The 24,281-nt window shown below is 45.9% G+C and overlaps 6 protein-coding genes across 12 annotated transcripts; 3 read left to right on the top strand and 3 right to left on the bottom strand.

Annotated features, from left to right (window-relative positions):
* The first annotated feature begins 66 nt into the window (after window positions 1-66).
* Window positions 67-1,689, top strand: LOC109533263 (venom protease). The gene is made up of 7 exons (XM_019898546.2): window positions 67-271; window positions 326-425; window positions 680-842; window positions 901-1,106; window positions 1,159-1,364; window positions 1,422-1,479; window positions 1,532-1,689. Exons 1-7 carry the CDS (start codon window positions 206-208, stop codon window positions 1,651-1,653), a joined length of 921 nt encoding a protein of 306 aa, XP_019754105.1. The 5' UTR covers window positions 67-205; the 3' UTR covers window positions 1,654-1,689.
* Window positions 1,690-4,179: 2,490 nt separating this feature from the next.
* LOC109533264 lies at window positions 4,180-5,791 on the top strand. Of its 2 annotated transcripts, XM_019898547.2 has the most exons (6): window positions 4,180-4,271; window positions 4,330-4,387; window positions 4,509-4,690; window positions 4,747-4,824; window positions 4,876-5,016; window positions 5,074-5,791. In XM_019898547.2, the coding sequence occupies exons 2-6, from the start codon at window positions 4,357-4,359 to the stop codon at window positions 5,248-5,250; spliced, it is 609 nt and encodes a 202-aa protein (XP_019754106.1). In that variant the 5' UTR covers window positions 4,180-4,271; window positions 4,330-4,356; the 3' UTR covers window positions 5,251-5,791. The 2 variants fall into 2 exon arrangements, with proteins under 2 accessions (XP_019754106.1, XP_048526424.1); XM_048670467.1 differs by having other exon boundaries at window positions 4,200-4,387.
* LOC109546225 (serine/arginine repetitive matrix protein 2) lies at window positions 5,629-9,712 on the bottom strand. Of its 3 annotated transcripts, XM_048670460.1 has the most exons (13): window positions 9,585-9,709; window positions 9,374-9,477; window positions 9,163-9,318; window positions 8,583-8,933; window positions 8,423-8,521; window positions 8,300-8,368; window positions 8,135-8,242; window positions 7,841-8,079; window positions 7,626-7,789; window positions 7,402-7,572; window positions 7,044-7,272; window positions 6,838-6,986; window positions 5,629-6,518 (listed from the first exon to the last, which is right to left on the bottom strand). In XM_048670460.1, the coding sequence occupies exons 3-13, from the start codon at window positions 9,271-9,273 to the stop codon at window positions 6,406-6,408; spliced, it is 1,803 nt and encodes a 600-aa protein (XP_048526417.1). In that variant the 5' UTR covers window positions 9,274-9,318; window positions 9,374-9,477; window positions 9,585-9,709; the 3' UTR covers window positions 5,629-6,405. The 3 variants fall into 3 exon arrangements, with proteins under 3 accessions (XP_048526417.1, XP_048526416.1, XP_048526418.1); XM_048670459.1 differs by lacking the exon at window positions 9,374-9,477; XM_048670461.1 differs by lacking the exons at window positions 9,163-9,318; window positions 9,374-9,477 and having other exon boundaries at window positions 9,585-9,712.
* Window positions 9,713-10,048: 336 nt separating this feature from the next.
* LOC109533247 (ATP-dependent helicase brm) lies at window positions 10,049-24,266 on the top strand. 3 transcript variants are annotated; one of them, XM_019898516.2, is made up of 26 exons: window positions 10,049-10,164; window positions 10,596-10,796; window positions 10,855-11,021; window positions 17,602-17,836; window positions 17,899-18,073; window positions 18,129-18,258; window positions 18,318-18,452; window positions 18,506-18,639; window positions 18,695-18,887; window positions 18,941-19,215; window positions 19,275-19,449; window positions 19,499-19,715; window positions 20,600-20,951; window positions 21,036-21,213; window positions 21,275-21,517; window positions 21,568-21,734; window positions 21,788-21,976; window positions 22,044-22,196; window positions 22,258-22,447; window positions 22,504-22,734; window positions 22,788-22,976; window positions 23,030-23,137; window positions 23,190-23,287; window positions 23,346-23,583; window positions 23,638-23,805; window positions 23,859-24,266. In XM_019898516.2, the coding sequence occupies exons 2-26, from the start codon at window positions 10,610-10,612 to the stop codon at window positions 23,991-23,993; spliced, it is 4,662 nt and encodes a 1,553-aa protein (XP_019754075.1). In that variant the 5' UTR covers window positions 10,049-10,164; window positions 10,596-10,609; the 3' UTR covers window positions 23,994-24,266. The 3 variants fall into 3 exon arrangements, with proteins under 3 accessions (XP_019754075.1, XP_019754076.1, XP_019754077.1); XM_019898517.2 differs by having other exon boundaries at window positions 10,050-10,164; window positions 20,603-20,951; XM_019898518.2 differs by lacking the exons at window positions 10,049-10,164; window positions 10,596-10,796; window positions 10,855-11,021 and adding an exon at window positions 17,450-17,551.
* LOC109533251 (inositol monophosphatase 2) lies at window positions 11,064-12,394 on the bottom strand. Its single transcript, XM_019898523.2, has 6 exons — window positions 12,285-12,394; window positions 12,095-12,225; window positions 11,799-12,049; window positions 11,636-11,744; window positions 11,422-11,573; window positions 11,064-11,359 (listed from the first exon to the last, which is right to left on the bottom strand). The coding sequence occupies exons 1-6, from the start codon at window positions 12,348-12,350 to the stop codon at window positions 11,220-11,222; spliced, it is 849 nt and encodes a 282-aa protein (XP_019754082.1). The 5' UTR covers window positions 12,351-12,394; the 3' UTR covers window positions 11,064-11,219.
* Window positions 14,859-16,889, bottom strand: LOC109533250 (inositol monophosphatase 1). 2 transcript variants are annotated; one of them, XM_019898520.2, is made up of 7 exons: window positions 16,776-16,889; window positions 16,146-16,253; window positions 15,954-16,084; window positions 15,643-15,905; window positions 15,403-15,511; window positions 15,197-15,348; window positions 14,859-15,140 (listed from the first exon to the last, which is right to left on the bottom strand). In XM_019898520.2, exons 1-7 carry the CDS (start codon window positions 16,827-16,829, stop codon window positions 15,001-15,003), a joined length of 957 nt encoding a protein of 318 aa, XP_019754079.1. In that variant the 5' UTR covers window positions 16,830-16,889; the 3' UTR covers window positions 14,859-15,000. The 2 variants fall into 2 exon arrangements, with proteins under 2 accessions (XP_019754079.1, XP_019754080.1); XM_019898521.2 differs by lacking the exon at window positions 16,776-16,889 and having other exon boundaries at window positions 16,142-16,160.
* Window positions 24,267-24,281: the final 15 nt, after the last annotated feature.

Genomic DNA, 24,281 nt, shown 5'->3' with positions numbered 1-24,281 from the left:
CCTGATTAAGAACCGCGGCTGGTTCACGGCCAACCATGTCACCGAAAAGCACACAGAACCAGTGCAAAGAAAACCCGGCCGATTCTTCGTCGTGTTGACGGATAAACAGTTAGCCAGAACGCGACGGTACCATCGCGAGGTTCAATGATTCGTTGATCGATTGATCGACACTCCAAGACGGAAAATCCTCGCTTTTCCATTAAAAATGCGTGTTTTCAGTGCAGTTTGTGCGGCCCTTCTGGTCGCTTTGGTAGCTCCGAATGGTTCCATAGTGAGTTTTCCGCGTCAAATGTTTGAAAGGGTTTAAAACAGTGTTCGTTTCTAGGGCTTCGCCTCCGGAGTGGGGCCGATAGCTAAGTGGTTCGGAAACTCGAAAAATCAACCCCCACCCAGCCATGACACCCCGCCCTCCTCCTGTCACTGCAGTGAGTTTCCTCTTTTTTTTGTTATGTTTAGCGCAAATTTGCATATATGCAAATGCCACTGGTTTTTCTGCCACATAGAAATCGACACTAGTTTGTTTCGGTTGTGGAGATTTCATCAGATTGCCCACGCTCTGGTAAATTTTTGGGCAACAAATGCAATTCAGCTGTTTGGTCACAGCACCCCGTTTACTCATATTTAACTGTATCTGACCGCATTAAATCCATAATCAATTCAGTTCGTTGTCGTTTGGCAGCTTGCGGCGAACGGAACGAAAACAGCCGAATAGTCGGTGGAAAACCGACGCAGGAAAACGAGTTTCCTTGGATGGCACGGTTGTCATATTTCAACCGGTTTTACTGCGGCGGCATGCTGATTAATGATCGCTACGTGTTGACGGCCGCCCACTGCGTCAAAGGGTGAGTAAACCCGCCCAGGCCGACAACATCGCCACACGCTGATTGGTTAACGTTTCAGCTTCATGTGGTTCATGATTAAGGTGACGTTGGGCGAACACGACCGATGCAACGACACGAAACGCCCCGAGTCTCGATTCGTGCTCAGAGCTGTAGCTGGAGCGTTCAGTTTTTTGAACTTTGACAATGACATTGCGCTGCTGCGCCTTAACGATCGAGTGCCCATCACGCAGCACATCAAACCGGTGTGCCTGCCGAAGAAAAAAGGTGAGTTTTGCGCGGTGATGGCAGTGTCGTCGGCAAATCTGCGCTCTTCCAGATGAGGTCTATGTGGGCGAAGTGGCGACAGCCGCAGGCTGGGGAACACTAAAGGAAGATGGAAAGCCATCGTGCGTTCTACAAGAAGTGGATGTGCCCGTTCTGAGCAACGAAGATTGTCGCAAGACAAACTATTCGGCTAAGATGATTTCCGACAATATGCTGTGCGCAGGATATCCGAAAGTGGGACAAAAGGACTCCTGCCAGGTGGGTGCAGGAGTGAAGTAGTTGCTGGTTTGAGCATATTTGATAAATTATTCGCAGGGCGACAGTGGCGGGCCGCTGGTAGTGCAGCGCGACGACAAGCGCTACGAGCTGATCGGTAAGTGCCCTTGATGATGACTGTGGGCGTTGAAAGGAAACGTTGCTTGCAGGAATAGTTTCATGGGGAAACGGCTGCGCCCGTCCTGGTTATCCGGGGGTTTACACTAGAGTGACGCGATATTTGGACTGGATTCTGGAGAACACGAAAGACGGCTGCTTCTGCCAGGACTAAGCACTTTACTTTGATAATAATAATCCTTTTTTAGTAGTGGATTTTTTCTTTATCTATTTAGAGATTTATGGTTTTCTGCACAAAAATATGTAATGGTTAACATCTAGGTACTGGGGAATGACTGAAGCACTGGCGATAGCGAGTTTTTTTAAATAGCTTTTTCCCATCCAAATCCTCTAATTAGGAGGCAAATAACACACGTAGCTAATGCAGGAGGCTTTATTATCGAAAATTCGTTACAAAAACTCTGTGGATCCACTCAGTCCTATTGCGCTGATCGGTCCTCAGACTATCCGTGGTCGGAAGCCATAAAATATGAATGGCAAGCAGATTAAACGGAGGCGGAGATCTTTGCCTACTCCAGGCCTAGTAGTTGTCGAACTTGCTGAGGAAGGGCGCAATGGAGGCGAAATCCTCACAGTCTGGAATGATTTTTCCTTTGAACTTCACACATGCGTCTGCACAGAGCTGGCCTTCGAAGTAGCGCCCAAACATTTTCTTGCACTGGGCACAGTTCCTGATGCACACCCCTGAGACCGGGAGGTTTTCACTGCTTGACGATGGAAGAATGGTTGGACTCACCTATAAGATTGGCGTCGATGCAACTGGCGGCCAGAACAACGACCATCAAGATCCTGAGGGTGATGCGTTGGTATTCGGCCATCTTCAACAGAAAAACGCTTCAGTTTCCTCTAGCTAATACGTGTAATGCGTCTACGTGCAGACACGTGTAAAATAACTAGCAAGTGATTTGCAATCAACTTTTTAAACCATTTTAAGACAAAGAAATTGACTGGGCAGGCTCGGACTGGCCATGGACTTCCCTGCGTTTTTTTCACCTGGTTTTGTCGCTCTGATTGGTCAACATTCTAGTTGAGGACGCAGCTCTTCAGGCGATGTCTGTTCAGCGCCTTTTTCCACTCAACCTACCCTTTGGTCATTTAAAGCGGAAACAGAAACTGAAAATGCGCCAAACTCCAACAAACCGATATCGGAGATAAACGTCTATTTCCTTCGGAGCATTAGACTGGTGCGTGGCCGAAGGCCGCCCAAAACCGGATGCCGGTTGGTCTTCTGATTCCGATTTCCGTATTTCTATTATTATTGGAAGCTGAAGTCCGATTTCCTTATACCGGCAGCAGCGAACAAGCGCATGAATCAGGTCAGGAGTCAGTGGCTGCTTCTTAAAACACTTTTTCAAGAGTCATCTTTGTTTCATCGTGCTTAAATTCATTTCAGAGTTGGTTTCATTCGAGGCTTCAATCCGCATTGGCTTTGATGTTTTAAGAAGAAACTATCGTTGTTAGGTATCGACCTCGGTAGGATCGCCTAAATATTTGCTGAAATTGCTGAATCAACTGGCAATTTTTAACTTCCACATTCCATTTTAAAGCTAATTAAATGGAAATTCAAAGAAACTTTTCTACTAGGAAAATGCGCCAGCAATCGGAAAGTTATTCACTTTGCAAGCACCAAATAACTAAAGGGGATTTTCCACTTCTATTCCAGAAAATGCACTTTAAAACGATTGAAATTTCGATATTCAACCAGAACATGTCGTGGTTTTGCGTAAAATCCACATATTTTCCGAAAATGGTTCAATCAAAATTGATCATTTCTAACTCTAACGTGCCATTTTAAACTGAATTAATTGGCGCTTTCATGTAGGAAGTTGCTGGGAAGATTCGAAAGTTATCAGCAATTTGAAAGCAAAATCAAGCATTAAAGGTCATTTGGAGGGCTAAAACCGTTCTGAAAATCAATTATGCAATCAGCTTAACACCACAGTGAAACTTTGAATCGGAAAACTTTATGCTTAAAACGCCGCTTTTGCAAACAGAAAAACGCAAAAAACTGCACTTTTCCGCCTATTCTAACGTTTTTTCTCGGTTAAATTCGACTGATTTTAGGCGGCCCCGGAGTGAAAGCAACCCGGAACTAAACCAACATTCCGGCAAATGATAAACACAAGATATTTCGTTAATTATTCGGATTTCCATTCCGGTTCTCAGCCTTGGATGCTGATCCTGACATTGACTACTGCATGCAGGTCCACTTAGGTACTGGATTTTAATTACGTAAACGCTCTAACTCGAATTAATTAATAAATTTAAATATACTCACTGTTGGTCTGGAAGCTAGCAGGATTCAGCGAAGAGTTGGTCTTGTGGAAGTCCCACAGGACTTATATAGCTGGCGCCCATTAGCTGGAACAGCGGGACTCTGCATGGCTGGATGAAATGGACTCTAACCAAATTATCCAATTAGGGCTCGCCAATCTTTCCGGATTTCGCAGAGTGCTTTTCCCTAATTTTCAACAAGTTGTTTAAAATAATAATTAATTGAATTAACTGGAATGAGCTGCCCCTCAACTGGCCTCACAATGGCGGCCAGTACTTCCCATTAACACCAAACCATTAGTTGAGGAAAATCCAAGCATTTGGCTGGGTTTGTGGCAATTAGCTGCAGTTTCTCAACAATGTTGTTAATTATAATTAACTAATTATCAATAATAATAAATTTGTTGGGCAAAAGAAATGTGACGGTGACTCAGTAAAGTGATGGCACCCCTGCCTTCCACAGACTACTGCCTTCAGTCAAAACATTACAAATGAAAGGTTAATTATCGAATTTTCGTAGTTTTTAGGCAAATTTCGGGAATGTTTGCTCCTGCAGGTCCCGAAATGAATTAAACCACCCACTATGGACAGGATTAAGCACAAAAAAGCCAAAGGTAATCGCACTGGGAGTCCAACTAGGGCAAACCATCAAGTGGCTCATCCAACATCCCAAGATCTTATCTCAAACTACTCTAATCCCTATCCTTTGTGAATTAACTTGGTGGTTTGCTTCAGACATTGGCCGGGCCAGGTCAGCGCTGAGCGTTTCTGATGTCGACTATTACCTGAGCCTGCCAGTGAGTTGCCCCACTTCGCCCGCAGCCTCCACTCTAACGCTCACTCCTGGTAGGATTCGGAACATTGAGCTGGATATGGAACACTTGCGGGCGTCCCGACAGGACAACCCTTTTGTCCAGGTCAGTTAAAAAGTTAAAGTTCCCTGGCGTTCATACGAAAATTTTGGCTTCTTTAGAGGGTGATAGCCAGCAGGGAGAGTCTGCTAGACTCCAGTCTGGAGGAGGAGTCAGACAACGCCTCCTTAATGTCCAAGGTAACGCGGTTTAAGTGTTGCAAAGGACCGTTTGTAGCTATGGGGTTTCAGGAGCTGTCGCTGGACTTGGAAGCGGATCCGCTATCGCTGCCTGAGGTTCATGAGCACATGATTCGCAGCCCTCCTCCCACTCATTGGCAGCGCTTTGCGTTTCCCTGTGGAAGAGAGGAGAGCGCCCAAGTGGAAGTCAGCGTAAGTATGGCGTTTTTTGGGAGAGGCACAGTTGGGAATGAGTGGAATTGTTTTCAGCACCCCAAAGACAAAGCCATGGACTTGAAGCCAAAGCACTCGAGCTGGAGCGACGGGAGCGATAGCTCGCTCAAATCCTTCAAAGCTCACTACTACCACGATAGGTTCTCATTACTGACCCCCAACTCCCTCAGGACGTCAGCCGAAGACAGCATTCGCCTGATGGGAGACGACTAAGACATTCCAGTTAAGTTAATTAGAGTAGACTAATGTTAATTAGCACTATGTAATGCATGAACTGTCCTCTCAAGCTTGCCATATTACCTATTTACCCAAATATTAATCGATATGTAAGTAAAACGTGTTAAAGCATTTAAGAAATTTATCCGGACCAATTCTCGTTGGAACGCCGATATTGCGCAAGGAAGTGATTCTAGTCATCAGTTAACATTTTCTAAGTTTACGATATTGTTACGGTTTAGTTTAGTTTAGGCGGCGCAGATTTACTTAGGATTTAACTTGTTAAGACTTGATTATGGAAATGTTGGCATGGAATTGAAAATATAGAATTTATTGCTGAACGAACAACACAACGTTTGGTTCAAAACCCCCCAGTCTCACATAATTGAAAATATTTATTATTTTAAGTGCTGACATGGATGTTGTTAGGAGCTAGGAAGTACAAAATACGTCTTACAAATTACCTTACCGGAACTAAACAGGATATACAATTGTCTGAATCCAACGATAATCTTAATAAACCGACTTTTACTCTTAATTTGTTTCTTTGCACTAGACACAGGATTTAAAATGCTTCCAAATTGCATTTGATCCTCACTAACAAACACTGCACTTAAGTTAATTATTTACATTTAGAAACACACTCCACCCTTGTAGTATTTATTATTATTTATAAGTTCAATTAGTGTATAAAGCTGGGGATGAGAAATGACGTTGAGAGAACGGAAGTTTACAAATTATATAATACTTAACTTATTGGCTGATTGGCCAATTCGAGCGCTTGCCAAAGTGGCTTAGGATCAATCGATCGAAATCTCCCTTGCTTCTCGATAATTCAATAAACTCTTTAAGTGGAAACATGGTCAAGAAATTGAGCAATATGTGGCTGTTCACATGTCAGTAGCCCCCTAAGCGAATCTGGCAAGCACACCATTAATTTTGTGTAGTCAGTTTTGGTCCGTGCTGGAGTTTGGGCAAGATTGGATTCCAATCCGAACAATGAAACAACATAAGTTTGACTACAATCAACCAACCAATGAACTGGTTGGCTAACGGTTGCAGCAAACCAGCATAGAATATACCGAAACACAAAATGTACAGAGCGAAGCGGCAACGCTCACATCTCCAATAATATTGCCACTTCTCTTAGATTTATTTGCGAGTGGATTTTCGCAGACTTCGGGTCGTAGTTTTAGCCGACAGGCTCGTTTTGGGTTGGGCTGCTTTATTCGGAGCGGCCGCAGTCTTTTTGCCCGATTTTCCATCTAAAAAAACACTTTTCTTAGTAAAACACCTAAAAAATTTCGAAAATTTCTGTTAACTGGGTTAGTATAACACACAACGCTATTTATGGGATCACCTGCAATAATCCAAGAATCGGGCAACAAAACACTCACACACAACAATTGCCCTTGTAAGCGATGGGAATAATCGCATCGAAATCTCCGCTTCACCCACCACGCGAATGGGAAAGTGAAACCAACTCGTGGGATGTTTATAAGCAAATTATTTCCATCACTAGTGGTGATCCCGTCTACTCACCAACACACAGTAACATGCAGCTATACAAAAAACCCTGCTTACTTTTGGGCGACGTGCTTTTGGTAGAAGATTTTGACGCCGCTGCCAACGCAGCTTTTCGCCCTATCCGCGCTATCATTTTGGCCTTTTTCTGGTCCACCACTGGATTGGACTTGACCGAAGCTTTAGTGGCTGCTTTGCTGGAGATCTTGCTATAAACGGCACAAAATGCAATGCTTCAAACCACTCATCGATCAATTCAACGCTACCTGGCTGGCTTGGAAACCGGTGCGACTGCTTTTGAGCTTGAGGCTGTTGCGGTTTTGGCGGCCGGAACTGTTCGTTTGGGCAAAGGGTTTGGCTTTTTCACTTTGGCCGCCTTAGGTGTCTTCTTGGAAGTCAGTTCTTTCTGGGGGGCGGCTGGGGAGGCCTTCCGAGGTCGTTTTCGCGACTTTCGCTTCTTCAACTGATCTTCATCTCGGTACAGCGAGAGGTCCACTGCAATGCAAACACTGGATGAAAAACACTCAGATTGTCTTAAAATGGGAGGACATTTTGCAATTTTTAGCAAAAACCTAAATAATACCGCATTTGGGTCATTGTCGTTAATACACGCTGCATACTTACGTCCGTCGGGATGCTCGGCCGTTAGAGATGGGGCGGCAATTTCTTCGCCCTTTTCCACCGCCAGAGATCGGTTCAGTATGCTCTGAGTCCGTGTCTTTTCGGAAGTGGGCAGAATGAACTTGCCCTTATCCGCTTTGTTCAGACTGAGGTTGGTTAATATGCAGTCGAAATCTGCAAGAACACATTTAGAACCACTTTCCAAGTTTTCACTTGCACTTATCTACCAATTAAGTCATAAAAGTCGGGGGTGTACTCTTCTCCTTTGTCGTCGCTCTTGGTTTGCGACAACCAACGGATTTTGATTTTCGACGAGGTTTTGTAGATGTTTTGGACCGTCTGGCAAAGGTAAAAGCCGCCTTCGGCATTCCGCACTGCCAAGAACTCGCTTCTGTAAATGACTGCGTTAGCGCGACGTTTCCGCCTTCACTGTGCAACTTACTTGTAAAACACCATCAGCTTCTCGTCGTTGCTCTTCGCAGTGCTGGTGCTGATTTTCGACACAAACTCCACCTCTGGCAGGGGGCTTTGATAGTGCTGGGTCCGAAGTCGCTGTCGTTTTGCTGTGGTTTGCGCCGTTGCCGTGCTCATACTTGTGCCGGCCTTTGGTTCATCTTGAGGAGCCTTTACTTTCCTCGAGGATTTAACAACTTGAGGTTTCGGAGTTTGTTGATTTGCCACCTGAAAACAACTCTCTGTAGGTACTACGTAACGGCAACAAAATGCGGAAATTTACTTCAATGGGAGTTTTCAAGGGATCAGTTTCGGGAGTGGCTGCAATGTCTTTTATACAGTCGGGCTCTGATTTGGTCTGGACTTGTGCCTCTTCTACCTGCTTTGCTGCCTGAAATTCACCAACAAATTGGATTCGAGATTGCTGGCAAAAATTACGTCTATCTACCTTCGGCGAAGGCTCTGATTTTTCCTCGTTTTCAATATGCGTATCCTTGGGCTCAGTCTCTGGGTCCAGCTGTGGAAGGCTTTAAGTTAAATCTGTAGGTTTGGGCGCCGCCACTCAACTTACCTTGGAAGATGATTCATCCTCAACTGGCTCAGGTTTATCAGGAATTACCTGAATGGGTGCGTCAGCCTTCGCCTCAGCAGCTGGAGGTTCCGACAAGCTCTACAAAAACCAACAAAAATACAGCTCAATTTCAGCACCTACAGCTAACCAATAAATGTACCTCGGAGGCTGTGGGTTTATCCTTCGCCGCTACTGAATTGCCTGTTAGAAGCCCAAGCTGAGGTGGACCATCTTCAGACGTACCATTCGATTGGGACTTCTCTGGAAGAGGCATCTCAACGGACGCTTCAACAGGAACCGGGGCGGGGCTTGTGCTAGTGGTCCCACTCACATTATTGCTCTTCTGGATAAAGGTTTGGCCGCCCCCTGGATTGGCTACCGGGTGGTTGCTAGCAGGGGCTTGCTCCTGACTTTGACTGAAAGGTCCCGTTGTCGTCGACGTTATATTTAACGAAAACGTGTGCTGGTTTGTATAGTTGTGCGCTGCAGTTGTATTTGGATGCATATTTGTCTGAAATGGAATAAAACCGGTTGTTAATTACCAATGCGAGACATCCTTAGTCTGAATGACTTTCAGAGTCCATAACGCATGGAAAAACGTTCCTATAAAACACGTGTTGAGGTGTGAATTTCATAAATAGCGCTGGAGATTTGAGGGCTAGTTGAATACGATGTTAGATTGTTGGCTATGATTCGAACCCATCCAGCTTTAAAGTAGGTATTAAATAGTAGATCCGTACCAAGCCTTGGGGAATGTGAGGCGCCTGACTAAGGGACGCCGAGGCTCCTTGCGGATGCATGTTCTTAATCACGTGGCTAAGAGCAGTTGAAACTGGCGAAACTAATTCCATAAGCGCAATCAGTAATTCCCACTATTGCAAGCAGATAGGGAGCCACTGAAATAGAACGAACGTGTATTTAAGGTTGGTTAATCGAGGTACCAAAACAAACGCGCTTGGAAGCATGGTGTTGAACAGAGGCTGGAAACAGAGGGGTTTTGAGGTGCAACCCCAAAATAGCCCACAGAGGCAACTGAGGTGACATGCAATGGAGTTCTTCAATCAGAAAAATGTAAACAATCTCGCATCCCTAATGGGGCAATCGCCTAGTGGATAATCGAGCAAATGGGGGCTTAGTGAAAGAAATAACGGGACCGCCTTACCAACATTCCACAGCATAAAAGTTCGATAACAAATTCAACATCCACAATGCAAAAACAACATCTAGCATTTCATTTATGGCGTCCACTAACGAAAGATGACGGCGGTCACTGTATTATCGGCCTGTTGACATATGCCATTGAGTTCAAAGCACGGTTGCCGCTAATTTTTAGCCACCATATACCTGGCTGGATACCCGCTCTATCCGCGTGAAGTTTCTACCCAGTGTCTTGGCTAGAGTGAAGGGTTTTTCCCCAAATTCGGCAACAACACGGTTGGCATTTCGACTTTTTCGAATTTCGAATTTTGGCAGTTAGACACAGAATGGCAAATGCGCTCCTCCGCTGGAAACCGTAGAATTTTCGCCATTAATAAGCCGCTGTGAGGCTGACTCGCTCTCCGGAATTGAGGAGAATTTCCCGCGCGCTGTGGCAACTCTGTCCTATTTATAAACAAGGAAAATTCCATCTTTGATTGGAAAATATGATGGCCAATATCAAATACATATTTTTCCACAGGAAATTGACAGGTTTTTCTTGTTGATCCAGAGCAGATCCAGATTTTGCCTTCAGTTGTCACCTGGTAAGATCAGTTGATTTTAATCATTGAAAAGCCGTTGATTAGAGCTGGTCAGTTTTTGGGTCAAACATGCATAATACTCTCCCTTTCTCTCCCACCCCAGCCCCGGCTCTTTCCGGGCCGCCAAAGCTGACCTCGATCTGTCACTCAACCGCCCAAACCCTTGGGGGGGCGTCCGAAGGTCTCCAAACCCCTCAATCTCTGGATTTCCCGCATCCTTAAATGCCCCGATCCATTGGAAGGCGATGGATGCTCCAAGCAGAACCTTATTTAACCCTCAAAAATTATTGATTTTTTATGCAAATGCCGTATTTATATTAGTCTTTGTCTGGTTGTTCCGGTTTTTGCATGCAGGTGTCATAAGGGCATCATATTTTAGGCGTCACGTGTGTTTTTTGCCGGAAAAGTTGCGGAAAACCGTGTTTTTTTTTCAGCAAATGTGAGCGCGATGTCTAGCGGGTCGCCCCAGACTAGCCCCATGCCGCCCCCGCAGGCCCCCAGCCCTATGGGTCCCCCCGTGCAGAATCCGGGTCCGCACGGCTCCTACCAGCACCCGCCCCATCAACATATGGGGCCCCAGTACGGAATGCCGCCCCCATCCCACCACCAGAGCCCGCAGCCTCATCATATGGGAGGTGGGTGGCGGTGCAAAATGTTTTGCGGGCGGCTGATCAGCTTTGTGGTTCTGTACAGGGTTGGGACCGCCTCCAGTCGCTCCGCCCCCAATTTCACAGCCTCATGGAAGCATGGGCGTCCCGCATGGGCAGCTACAGAACCACCATCAACAGATGGCGCATCACATGGGACCGCCCCAAGGCCAGCAGTACCCGCAAAGTGGGGGTCATTCTCATCATCGCGAGGTAAGAGTTTTCAAATGACCTTTTTTCAAAAGAAAAAACATGTTTCTTTGGAACAAGCTGCTATTTATTCTCCTTAAAATGAGTCCTGAGTCTTTCGTGTACGGCACTGGATGGAACACAAAAACATTTTTTGTTTCGCGAGTTTGCTGTTCCTTCCGTGTGAAACTGAGCAAAAACAGTTTAACTGGGAAAAGGCATTCAGGGAGCAAACTCCTCTTTGACCTTAAGAGCCCTACTCATTTCCTCATCCGCCTCTCTTTCGATGCGCAAGTATTGGTCGGCTAAAGCCTTGGTGGAAGCGGCCAGGAAGTTTGGCTTGGCCAGCTCGAAGTCTCGACCTAAAATCCACTGATTAGTGTTTGAATTAAATTGAGGGGCTTAATCATCAGGGGCGGTTTACCGGAGGAATCGACCACGTAGCCGCCCGCCTCTCGTACTATCAAAGTCCCTGCTGCTGCGTCCCAGATGTGCAACCCATCGCACTGATAGGCGTCGGTTCGGCCGCAGGCCACATAACATAGGCCTAGAGCGGCGCACCCCAAACATCTAAAACTTTATTTAAAAAAAACACTTTTTACATCAGCGCTAATTTTTATCCCTTAACAGCTTTTTACCTCATGACCTTCGGAATGAGGTGCTTCAGTCTGAACATGTAGAGGTTGTAGTAGTAGTCGCTCGTCCTGGCCATCCCCAGTTCGTAGTTGAAGAATGACTGACGAAAATCTGCAAAAAAGCACCTCAAGGTGGCAACGAGAAGAACCGACCATTCTGACTCACCATTCTGAGAGCTCACGTGGATTCTTTCGCCATTTAAAAAAGCGCCCTCTCCTCGAATGGCCGTAAAAAGTTCATCCATGTGGGGGTTGAAAACAATGCCAAACACCTGCTCTTTCCCAATGGTCACTCCTAGCGAGAGGCAGGAGAGCCGCAGCTTGTGGATGAAATTCTCCGTGCCATCAATGGGGTCGATTATCCATGTGGGGGCATCGGTAAGCTCCGCATTCGAACTCGACTCTTCTCCTATAAATCTGCCCCAGCATTCCAAGCAGCTTCTGATATCTGTCGCTACTTACTTGTGCTCAGGGTAGCGATGTCTCATCTGCCCGATGAGCACCTGCTCGATCTGCCCATCGAATTCGGTCACCCAGTCCCATTCTACACCGTTCTTTTCCTCCCCTTTGATGACTTTTGCCTCCAACATAATCTGCACTCGCAAAAAACAGAAGGGGCTAAGTTGGGGATGAGAAAAGGCGTGGATGTTACCTTGCCGGCAGCCAGGACGCGAGGCACTGCAAAATCGTACAATTCTCGCACTTCTTCAGCGCTCATGCTGATGGCTTGGCGAATTACACGCTACTAAACACTGCACTCATTTAAAGCGTAAAAACCCTATAAATCCTTGAGCAAACGTTGCTTAAGCAGAGCCAAGGTTGGCAAAAACTAACGTTTTCATGCACTCTCTGTTTGCACGGATAAAAAGCTATTTTTGATTTGTGTACGGGGTTTTCCGAACAACTACCACCCATTCAGAGTCAGGCTAGAAGATTTCGTTATTGGGAGGGTTTGTGGAGGTTTAAAGTTTCAGTTCTCATACAGCTATGCAGGTACTGAGCCTCTCAATTTGTTGGCAAACATCAAGGAAATTAACCAAAGGCCAATTTTTGCAGGTTTATTTCCCCGTATACCACTGAACTAAGAATGAACATTTCTCCCTGTATGGTTTATATAGCAAACTATATAGATACCATTTCTAACAAATTTTATCATAGCGGGGTGCAAGGTTCTGTCCTTACACAAGTTAGAGCAAACGCCATCGCCCGACTCATTAGGCCTGGATAACTCAATATATTTTTGGGAGTTGGCGCAGTGCAACGCAAATGGTTTGGTGCGCCAATCCAATGCCCCGCGCTGTAACTCAGTCGTTGCTGGGAAAATGTTTATGACTTTTTCACTTGATTTTAGATTTATTTTAAGGGAAATTTATCAGTAATATTTTTAACATTTCTTCAAAATTTCAGAATTTTCCAGTTTTAGCAAAGTTACTCTTTTTGCTAAATGCTCAAGTTTCTAAAGATTCACTTAAAAATACTGACAATCTTCTTCTTCAAAATTTATTAAATACATTTTATTAGAACCTCGCCTCCTGCGTCGCTTTAGACTTTCGACAAGAATCGAATAATTTTCAATCAAAAAACGAACTAAATAAGCGAAAGTTTATAATAAATTATTTGGAAACCTAGTCACGTCCATTCCTCTGAAGACTGTAGAGTTGGTTAAAAAAAATGTGTTTTTTTGCTTTGCTTTCTACTCATAAACGCTCCATTTTGTAGTTTTCCTTAAATATACTGACGATCTGGATGTATTTTACGCGAAAAATTACAAGATATATTTATAGCATTGAAAGAATTTTACAAAAACTTTTTCCAACGTTTTTTTCCAATAAATTTCTCCCGTTTTCCCAAAAATCATTAAGATTTTCTCAAAAACCAAGTACTTACTGTGAAAATTATAAAATAAATTTTATTGGAACACTCGGCTCCTGAACAGTTTCGAAAATATTTTTCTAGAACTTTTTGCAGTTTCGAATTTTGGACAAAATCCTAATAATTTTTTTCTCGATTTTTTCCCAAAATATTTGCCGAACAGAAAAAGTGAAAGTTTATAATCAATTATTCTTAAAACGTCGCTTAAGCGTCGCTTTTGTCGCTGTGAATAATTTGGTTCTAAAAAAAATTATCTCTAAACAGAACAACACGCTTTTTCCTAACGTTGTACTGTAAAATACTGGCAAACTGAGAGACTTTTATACAAAAAAGTTAAAAGATGGATTTTACAAGAAAAGTCGTCGTTTATATAGTTTGGTCTTCTTCATCGCCTTTTTCGAATACCCGTTTTACCTTTGAATTTGAAACAAAATCGAAACAAAGTTAGCTTGCTTTTTTCGACAAAACTTAGGTTTTTCCAAAAAACGACCAGAGAAAGCAAAAGCATATAATCTATATTTGGAAAACTTCTCACCCTCATCGCTCTGAAATTTCTGGATGAATTTTCTGCTGAAAAATTTGTGGATTTTCCCGTTTTAGATCAAAGAGTTTCACACAATCGTATGCGCAAAAGCAATATGTTGATCGCTTTTTTGTTAGGAGTTAAAATTGCGTCATCGGCCATTCACCAACTCATTAACCAATGAGTTAAAACTCATTAACTCTCAGAGCGGCAACAACTCAAAAGCGCAACTCAACACAGTGTTACCCAGGCCTACTACCGTTGGTCCCCTGTATAAGTGACGCCCCATATTTTATGAGGATTTTGTACCCTAACAAAACGTGACGACAAACCAACTTCCTGCAAAAGCAGGGCTGCGTTTCTAGCAGGCTGATCGCAAAAATCCAACACTACGTGACTGGTCAGATTCGTGCCTCCCTGCTCTGGCTGGTGCTGGCTGGTCTTTGCGCTGATAAGAGGAAGGGGGCGTGGCCTAGGCCTTTTACTGACCAGACTGCCAGCGGTTTACGCCACGGCTGACATTATCAAGGTTAAAGGTCGAAGCAAAAGGGGATTTTGGCTCCGAAATGTTTTCCTTATTAAATGCCCCCCGAATAAATTCAAAATCGCCACTTCAAGATTATCTCCTGTTAGGGCACTGCCCAGGTAATGGACGACTTAGCGAGTATTTAGACATGAGCAGAGGGAGCAACCGGCCTTGGCCATGTTGTAACTTGATATGCATTACTCCAAGGTAAATATTTAATAAATGTCATCTATCTCCCTATATTTTACGGCCTTTCGACCAATCGCCATCATTGTTATTGTGTGATATTAAGGTTGGGGGCTGTGAAGGCTAAAAATTTTTTATTAGGTCATCACAGAAAATCGTTAATTCACTCTTGAATTTAAACACTATTCAATGCAGCAGCCCATCAACTGGTTCTACTAAACCCCAGCTGGAAACTGGAGAAAACTTGATTAAAACAAGTCTTTAGGGAGAAAACCCAATTTTTTCACGGGCAAACTTCAGCTGTTCTTCATCTGCTCTACGTTCCAGCTCCATGTACTCATCGGACAGCGGCTTGGAGGCCGAGGCCAGAAAATTGGGGTCCATCAAGTCAAATTCCTTTCCTAATGAAATCAACGGGCTTTAAATGGGGAGTTTGCACGGGGTTTGGTGGAAATACCAGCTGAATCCACCACATGTCCGCCAGCTTCAATGACAATGAGGGTTCCAGCAGCGGCGTCCCATGGGTAGAGTCCATCGCATTGGTAGGCGTCCAGTCTTCCGCACGCGACATAACAGAGTCCCAAAACGGCCGTGCCTAAAGAGCGGAATCTAAAAAAGCTTTCCCTTTTTCTCTGAGATGTTTAAGGGGCTGAAAGCCTTTACCCTTGAATGCGTCTGATCAGGTGCTTCATCCGAAACATGTACAAGTTGTAGTAGTAGTCGTTGCGTCTGGCTATGCTGATCTCGTAGCTCATCACTGATTTTTCGATGACTGGAAATTTACGGAGCTAATAAATAGATTGCTTACCAATCTCCACCAGAGGAGTCCAAATCATCATTAGTTTCAGCCAAAAACAATTGGATTTCCCCCACCACCCTGTATATTGTTCTATAGATGCTCACCTTTGCATCCACTGGTGGATATTCGTTTGCCATTCAAATAGGCTCCTTTGCCTTTAATCGCGGTGAACAATTCCTTCTTGTAGGGATCGTAGATGATCCCCAACACCTGCACTTGGTTGATGGTTAGGCCCACGGAAATGGCAGTGAGTGGCATCCTTCTCACAAAGTTTGCGGTCCCATCAATGGGATCGATGATCCAAGTCGGGGAGTCGGTCAGCTTTGCAGTGTGGCCGCTCTTGGCCGTCTCCTCCTCTCCGATGTACCTGAAGGGAGGTGGTCATTCTGAGTAGGCGAGAGGATGAATGACTCACTTGTGCTGGGGGTATTTCTCCTTGATTTTATTGATCAAAACCTCTTCGATCTTGCGGTCGTAAATGGTCACCAGGTCCCAGACAATGTCCTGCTTGAACTCCACCTCTACCTCCTCCACCTCGGCCATCACCTGATTAATATCAGAAGTTGGAAGACTGACTCACTTTTCGGTGAGTGAGCGACTCACTTACTTTGCCAGCCTCCAGCACCAGAGGCAGGATGAAATCGTAGTACTCCTGCACTTCCACCATTTTTCTGCTGTTCAACTCGCTGTTTTTACAGTTAAGTCCGCACTGCTCCTGTTTAAGATAAATGAGGCGATTTTTATACGGGCCTCATGTTTACCCAGGCCTAAGTCTGGTAGACGAAAGTCAAATTAAGCGTGCAAGAAAAAATACAAATGGGCCATGTTTGTCAAGGCTCCGGCACGATTGTTATCTGATGGTTGCATGGTTAAACAATGTATGTTTACTCAATGACGCAAACTGCCGAAAATTAGTTAGGAAGAGTAGGAACCTTTGGGAAACCCTCGCCCAGCTAGGGAGTGTTGGCAATGCTTGGGCTTGCACAGTGGCGTGCCCCAAGCGCTCAAGTTCACTTCAACCTTAAGGGCTTTATTGCCATTTTTGTCCAGACAGTGCATCTTGACGAAGAACCAACATTTAATCAATGCGCTTTATATTAGCAAACATTTCCATTGTCTTTCAGCTAATTGTTGCTAAACGCCGGTCTATAACAGGCAGCAAATAATCCGTCCAAGGCTGCACATTTACTTTTTTTTACCTATTTCTTGTGCAGCATTTTTAGGCTTTTAGACTCACCAACTTTGAATCGAACTCCAAAGGCTGGTGGTGTTTGATCGCACTCTCACTCATTATCGCTCAGGTTCTTGAACCAACCGGATGATTTTTGGCTTCACTTTACCGCCCGCACCAGCATCTCGACTCTTTTATAGCACCTGTAGCTTCTTGGGAACGGGTTTGGCTGCTGCGTCATAAAATTTCCTTTCCAATTAGTTAGTGGCGGTACTTAACAACGCTAATTGGAAAAATTAACGGCGCAGAAACCCTTAGAATAGCAAAAGAATGGGGCATTTGGGGGAAGGATATTAGGACAATGTGTGGCGCTGTAGTTAGTTATTTCCTCTACTTGGGACACCCAGTATTTTGGAACATTGGCCAGCGCTAATAGGCGGCATTAGCAGACTATTGTTTTGTAATTTTTGACTCCGTGACAAAAAAAACTGTGAAGAACAGAAACTATCTAAATGAACAGGAAGTCACAGTATAATTTAATCAGTTGAGATAATTGCTTATTCTCGGCCTCATTGTTGTGAGGACAATGTGGCTGCCTCCCAACTTAACACCTTGAGCGTAGTTGCATGAAGCAAGGGAACGTGTGGTTGATCCTCTAGACAACAATCACCTTCTTAATGCTTTGGGAATTAAACTGCAATCGCCTTTATGTACCTACGTTATTCAACAAACCGCAAGATAAGCGCACTTCCATCGCCTTATCACGGCGCGCTTGCAGAGATAAGGCTGCGCGCTATTGTTCTACTCAAGTTAGGTTACAAAATTGTTGTGGAAACAGCATGGTAAGAGGTCTAAAAGGCTGCAAAAGGCCTTCAAAGGACTGGTTTTGCAGAGCTCGCCCTCGCCTGGACCGCCTGGGCAACACCCGCCGCCTCCAAGCCACCCCATGGGCGGCCACATGCCGCCCATCCAAGGCCAGGGGCGCTCCTCGCCTCAAGGGCAGCATCTCATGCCGCCCCAAGGCCAAGGTCAGCTACATCCGCCTCCTCACTTGTCGCCTCAAGGTCACATGCCACCGGGCCCCCCTTCGCAAGGTCATCCATCGCCTACTCATCAGCCTTCTTCAGGTGATATTGTTGACAACCTTGTATAAAGTGGGCGTGACGATTTACTGTCTCTCTTGCCCCAGGTTCCGTCCAGGGGCTGCAACAAGGACAGGATAATCTGCGAGCCTTGCAATCAGCCATCGACTCAATGGACGAGAAAGGGATGCAAGAGGATCCAAGATACTCACAACTGTTGGCGTTGCGAGCGCGCGCCAATGGGACGCCCGCCCTGTCCCAGATCCAGATGACCCAGCTAAGGTGGGGGTTGGAACAGCTCGATCCCGCTCTTGACTTGTTTGTTTGATTGGTGTAGGAACCAGATAATGGCCTACCGATACCTGGCCAGGAACCAGCCAGTGCCGCAACAGATTCTGATGGCCATCCAGGGCAAGCGGCCGGATGGGTCCCCTTTGCAGGCCTCCACTCCGCCTCCTGGCGGACAGGTTGGTGCTGCAGCCCATGAAAAAGAGTAGGCAGCGCTTGAAAATGAGTAATTTTGTAGGATTGCCCAAGGGATCCTTTGGAGGCGCCGGAACTCTCACCGTCCATTACCATGCCGCCCCAAGCGCAACCCATGAGACCGCCTATGCAGCCTCATCCCCATCCGGGGGGTTACCAGCAACCTCCACCCTCACAGGTAAGCTCAGTCGGGTTTTTTTGGTGGAAAACTGGATACAAATGCGTATTTAGCTATACAAGCAGCAGCCGCAGCAGCAACCCAGACCAGTGGGAGGCATCCAGCACCTGAAACAGGCGAGAACCACCACCGTGCCCAAGCCAGTAGGCCTGGACCCGATCATGCTCCTGCAGGAACGGGAGAATCGGTACCCAACCACAACTCCTGCGAAAAACTTGCGTAATTTCCAATTTTTCCTTAAGGGTGGCGGCTCGCATAGCAGCTCGCATGGAACAGCTGGCCAACCTGCCCTCGGACATGACGGAAGAGCTGAGACTGCAGGCTCAAATCGAGCTCAGAGCGCTCAGATGCCTGAATTTCCAGCGTCAGCTGCGGACCGAAATAATCGCCTGTACGCGACGCGACACCACGCTGGAAACGGCCGTGAACATGAAGGTGCCTGCTAAAAGGCCTAAGAAAGCGGTTTTTCACTAGCGTTTTTCGAGCAGGCTTACAAGCGAACCAAGCGCCAAGGCTTGCGCGAAGCGCGAGCCACGGAAAAGCTGGAAAAGCAGCAAAAACTGGAGGCGGAGCGCAAGCGCCGCCAAAAGCACCAGGAGTTTCTCAACTCCATCCTACAACATGGGAAGGACTTCAAGGACTTCCATCGCAACAGTCTGGGAAGAGTTGGCAAGCTCAACAAGGCCATCTTGAACTACCACGCCAATGCCGAAAGGGAGCAGAAGAAGGAGCAGGAGAGGATCGAGAAGGAGCGCATGAGGAGGTGAGGGTTTTGCCATGAAGTCCCCAAGAGATGCTTCAATGGAGTTATTGTCCACGCAGACTAATGGCGGAAGATGAAGAAGGCTACCGCAAGCTGATCGACCAGAAGAAGGACAAGCGGCTGGCTTTTCTGCTGTCGCAGACCGACGAGTACATCGCCAGCCTGACCGAGATGGTGAAGCAGCACAAGATCGAGCAGCGCAAGAAGCAGCACGAGGAAGAACGACGCAAAAAGGTACCTAAACTTTAAAGCTCCGACCTGCTGCTGAAGGAACTGTCAACAGAGGAAAAGAAAACGACTGGCCGCCGAAGGCGTGCTGATTGGCGACGACGAGGGCAGTCAGGACTCAGACAAACCAATCACAGTGGTGGAGGTGAGCAGCGGCAAGAAACTAGGCGGAGACGAAGCGCCGTTGCTGAGTCAACTGCAGGCCTGGCTGCAGCAGAACCCCGGCTGGGAAATCGCAGACACTGACGACGAAGACGACGACGACTATCCAGGTAAGTGAGCGTCCATTGCTGAGCATAGGAACGATCCAGAGTAGACCTGAGTAACACTGTGTTGAGTTGCGCTTTTGAGTTGATGTCGCTGAAATGAGTTTTAACTCATTGGTTAATGAGTTATAATTCATGACCGATGAGGGAATTTTAACATCTAACAAAAAAGCCGTCGACATATTGCTTTTGCGCATACGATTGCTTGAAACTATTGGGAAACAATATGGGAAAATCCGGAAAATCCGGAAGAAAGCTAAAAAATTTTCAGTGATGAGGGTGAGGAATTTTCCAAATATTTTTTTGAAAACTTGCTCTTTGGCAGTTTTTTTCAAGATAATCTTAATTACTTTCAGTAAAAAACTGAATAAAATTATTTGGTTTTTGTACTCAATTAGAAGCTGAAAAAGGGTTTCTAAAGATTCTCTGCAAGCGATGAATGAGGCAAAATCAAATTTGTTATTTTTGGCTGAAAACAGCCCATTATTGCCAGAAAAAAAATCATCAGATAATTATATCTTTCTGCGTTTTTGATTGTTTTCGGTTTTTGAGAAAATCTTAATTAATGATTTAAAGTTAATGATTTTCGGGAAAAACGGGAGAAATTTATTTTCGTTATTGTCCCGAATTCGACGTTGAAAGAAGTTTTTCAAAAATTCCTACGAAGCTATACTTAGATTTAATTTACAGCCTTAGTAAAAGACATCCAGACTGTCAGTATTTTTAAGTGAAACTCTACAAAATAGGGCGTTTCAAAAAGTCATCAACATTTTCCCAGCAACGGAACCGGGTTACTGCGCCGGTGCGTTGCGTTGGCGCACCAAGCCATTTGCACTGCGCCAACTCCTAATAATTTATTGAGTTACCCAAGCCTAATCCAGAGCATAAAGCAGGTCAGGAGCCGAAGTCCGAGGAGGACAAAGCAAAGGCGCTGATCAAAAAGGCCAAAGTGGAGGACGATGAGTATCACAAGCGGATCGGCGAAGAGCAGAGCTACTACGGCATTGCGCACACTGTGCACGAGATGGTCACTGAACAAGCCTCCATCATGATCAACGGCCAGCTGAAGGAGTACCAGATCAAAGGTCTGGAGTGGCTGGTTTCTTTGTACAACAACAACCTGAACGGGATTCTGGCCGATGAGATGGGCCTGGGCAAAACCATCCAGACCATCGGGCTCATCACTTATTTGATGGAAAAGAAAAAGGTTAATGGGCCTTTTTTGATCATCGTTCCTCTTTCGTAAGTGGTTTCCTCTGTCTGTATTTTGAAGAAGCTGGTGAACTGGTGAAGCATTTAACTTTAAAATTACATTTTTTTTTTCAGTACTTTGTCCAATTGGGTGTTGGAGTTCGAAAAATGGGCTCCTTCCGTTATAGTGGTGTCCTACAAAGGTTCTCCGGCCGGCCGGAGGCAGATCCAGAGCCAAATGCGCTCCACTAAGTTCAACGTGCTGCTCACCACCTACGAGTATGTGATTAAGGATAAAGGAGTTTTAGCCAAGGTCTGGAGACTCCTGCTTCGTCCTGCAGACGTCTTCTTGAACTTCACTTCTTCGCTTTCAGCTGCAATGGAAATACATGATAATCGACGAGGGGCATCGAATGAAAAATCACCACTGCAAGCTGACGCAAGTGCTTAACACCCACTACATGGCGCCTCATCGGCTTCTGCTCACTGGAACTCCTCTGCAGAACAAATTGCCTGAGTTGTGGGCGCTGTTAAACTTCCTGCTGCCGTCGATCTTCAAAAGCTGCAGTACTTTCGAGCAGTGGTTCAATGCCCCGTTTGCCACCACTGGGGAAAAGGTTTCCAACTTGTTTGCCCTCCTTCATTAGCTAATCTGGAGGAGTTTCAGGTTGAGTTGAACGAAGAAGAGACGATCTTGATCATCAGGCGCCTACACAAGGTGTTAAGACCCTTCCTGCTCAGGCGACTCAAGAAGGAGGTGGAGTCGCAGCTGCCCGACAAAGTCGAATATATCATCAAGTGCGACATGTCGGGACTGCAAAGGGTTTTATACAGGTGTATTTTCTGGCTGAAAAATTTTCGATTTTCACTGGCAGGTTTCATTGCAGGCATATGCAGAGCAAAGGGGTGCTGCTAACGGACGGTTCGGAGCGAGGCAACAAAGGGAAAGGAGGCGCCAAGGCCTTGATGAACACCATTGTGCAGTTGAGGAAGCTTTGCAATCATCCCTTCATGTTCCAGCACATTGAGGAAAAGTGGTGCGACCACATAGGAATTGCTGGCGGAGTGATTTCAGGGTGAGTGAGCCTGCAACGCGCTTTGCATGCAGCTGCTGTTCACTCAACCATTTTTCCTTTCGTGCAGCGTCATGTGCAGCCCGGATATTTATCGGGCTTCTGGAAAGTTCGAGCTTCTGGACAGGATTTTGCCCAAGCTCAAAACCACCAATCATCGGGTGCTGTTGTTCTGTCAAATGACCCAATTGATGACCATTATGGAGGATTATCTGACCTACAGGTACTAGAATCACCGGAACAAATTCTTCAATGCCTACAGAAATGGATTGACTTCTGTGCAGGGGTTTCGGCTACTTGAGACTGGATGGTACCACCAAAGCGGAAGATCGGGGCGATTTGCTCAAGAAATTCAACGCAAAAAACAGCGAGTATTTCATCTTCCTCCTCAGCACCCGGGCCGGAGGTCTGGGGCTCAATTTGCAAAGCGCCGACACTGTGGTGATTTTTGACTCCGATTGGAACCCTCATCAGGTATATCAGAAAAACCGATACCTTTTTCAGAGCTTTGACCTTTAAGGGTCTTCCAGGACCTGCAAGCTCAAGACAGAGCGCACCGCATCGGGCAGCTGAACGAGGTGCGCGTCTTGAGGCTGATGACCGTGAACTCTGTGGAAGAGCGAATTCTGGCCGCGGCCCGATACAAGCTGAACATGGACGAGAAAGTCATCCAGGCCGGAATGTTCGACCAAAAATCCACCGGATCTGAGCGGCAGCAGTTCCTACAGACTATTCTGCATCAAGACGGCGACGATGAAGAAGTACTAACTCTGATCGCTGGCGGGTAAAAGCTGTTAAAGTGGTTTTCCCGTAGGAAGAAAACGAAGTTCCTGATGATGAGACCGTGAACCAGATGGTGGCGCGCTCTGTGGATGAGTTTGAGCTGTTCCAGAAGATGGACTTGGAGCGGCGACGGGAGGACGCGAAATTGGGAGCGGCGAGGAAGCCACGCCTCATTGTTGAATCCGAACTTCCCGATTGGCTGGTGAAAGAGGACGACGAGGTAAAGTTAACTCGCTCTTTCTTTTTGACGCTTATTAATTAATACGTCCAAAGGTGGATCCATGGAACTACGACGACAACGACGTCATAATGGGCAGAGGATCCAGGCAGAGGAAAGAGGTGGATTACACGGACAGTCTAACGGAGAAGGAGTGGATGAAGGTGCGTTTGGCGCCTTTTGTTGTTAAAGCCATTTAGTTCCGCTCTTTTGCAGGCCATCGACGAATCAGACGACGAGGAAGATGAGGAAGACGATGAGCCCAAGAAGAGGAAACGGGGCAAACGACGCAAAAAGGCGGAGGATTCAGACAGGTATTTCCTAGCTAAATGCAGGAGCAAAGTTTGAAAGTTTCCTGTTCCGCTGTTCCAGCGATGCAGGACCGAGTAGCAGAAAGAAACTGAAAGGAAAACTCCCGGACGAGAACAAACTAAAGCGCCAAATGAAGAAACTGATGACTATCGTGACTAAATACACGGACAGTGACGGGCGGCTCTTAAGCGAGCCCTTCATGAAGTTGCCTCCTCGCAAAGACTACCCGGACTACTACGAAGTGATCAAAAAGCCCATGGATATCATGCGCATAATCACTCGCATTGAAGATGCCAAAGTAAATCCTCCCTACATAGCCAGTTTGTTCTGTGTTCTGATGGTCAGCTTTCAGTACACGGAAATGGCCGATCTGGAGCGCGACTTTATGCTGCTGTGCCAAAACGCGCAAATCTACAACGAAGAAGCCTCACTGATCCACGAAGACAGCATAGTGCTCCAATCGGTCTTCACCAATGCCAAGGCGAGAATCGAGACTGACGGCGAAGACAAGCAGCAAGAAGTACGCCTCGAAAAGTTCCGCTTTCCGCGATTTGTTTTGGATTTTGGTTGCAGGCGGACGAAGAGGCGGGCAAAGCGGATGCGGACACCGCAGTTAAAATGAAGATCAAACTCAAAGGGAAGAAACCCTCCAAGCGCCGCAAAGCCATCAAGCGATACACTTCAGATGACGAGGACAATGATACCTAAAACCCGCCAATTGCGTGTACGTAATACTTCTAAACTGTGTTATTGTTGTTATTTGGGATTGGTTTGTTTCAAAATTGTTAGTTGTTAAGCTCACAAGTCTCATGCTGACAAGCCACTGTTTCAACCGGTTCGTTGTTTTCGGTGCCATGAGTGTGATTCGTTCTAAGTCGGCGCTCAATGTTTATCTTGATTTATACGAATTTCGACTTAGTCTTTTGCTGTGCTAGAGTAGTTCTCTTTTAAATAAACGTTCACAGTGTCTAATCGACGATATTTCCAGACTATCAA

Source organism: Dendroctonus ponderosae, unplaced genomic scaffold (assembly GCF_020466585.1).
Source record: "Dendroctonus ponderosae isolate FM_Combo_2020 unplaced genomic scaffold, Dpon_F_20191213v2 Dpon_F_20191213_1, whole genome shotgun sequence".
Classification (NCBI taxonomy): domain Eukaryota; kingdom Metazoa; phylum Arthropoda; class Insecta; order Coleoptera; family Curculionidae; genus Dendroctonus; species Dendroctonus ponderosae.
The sequence above is the reverse complement of the archived record's forward strand: the minus strand, read 5'-3'. Positions and strand labels throughout refer to the sequence as shown.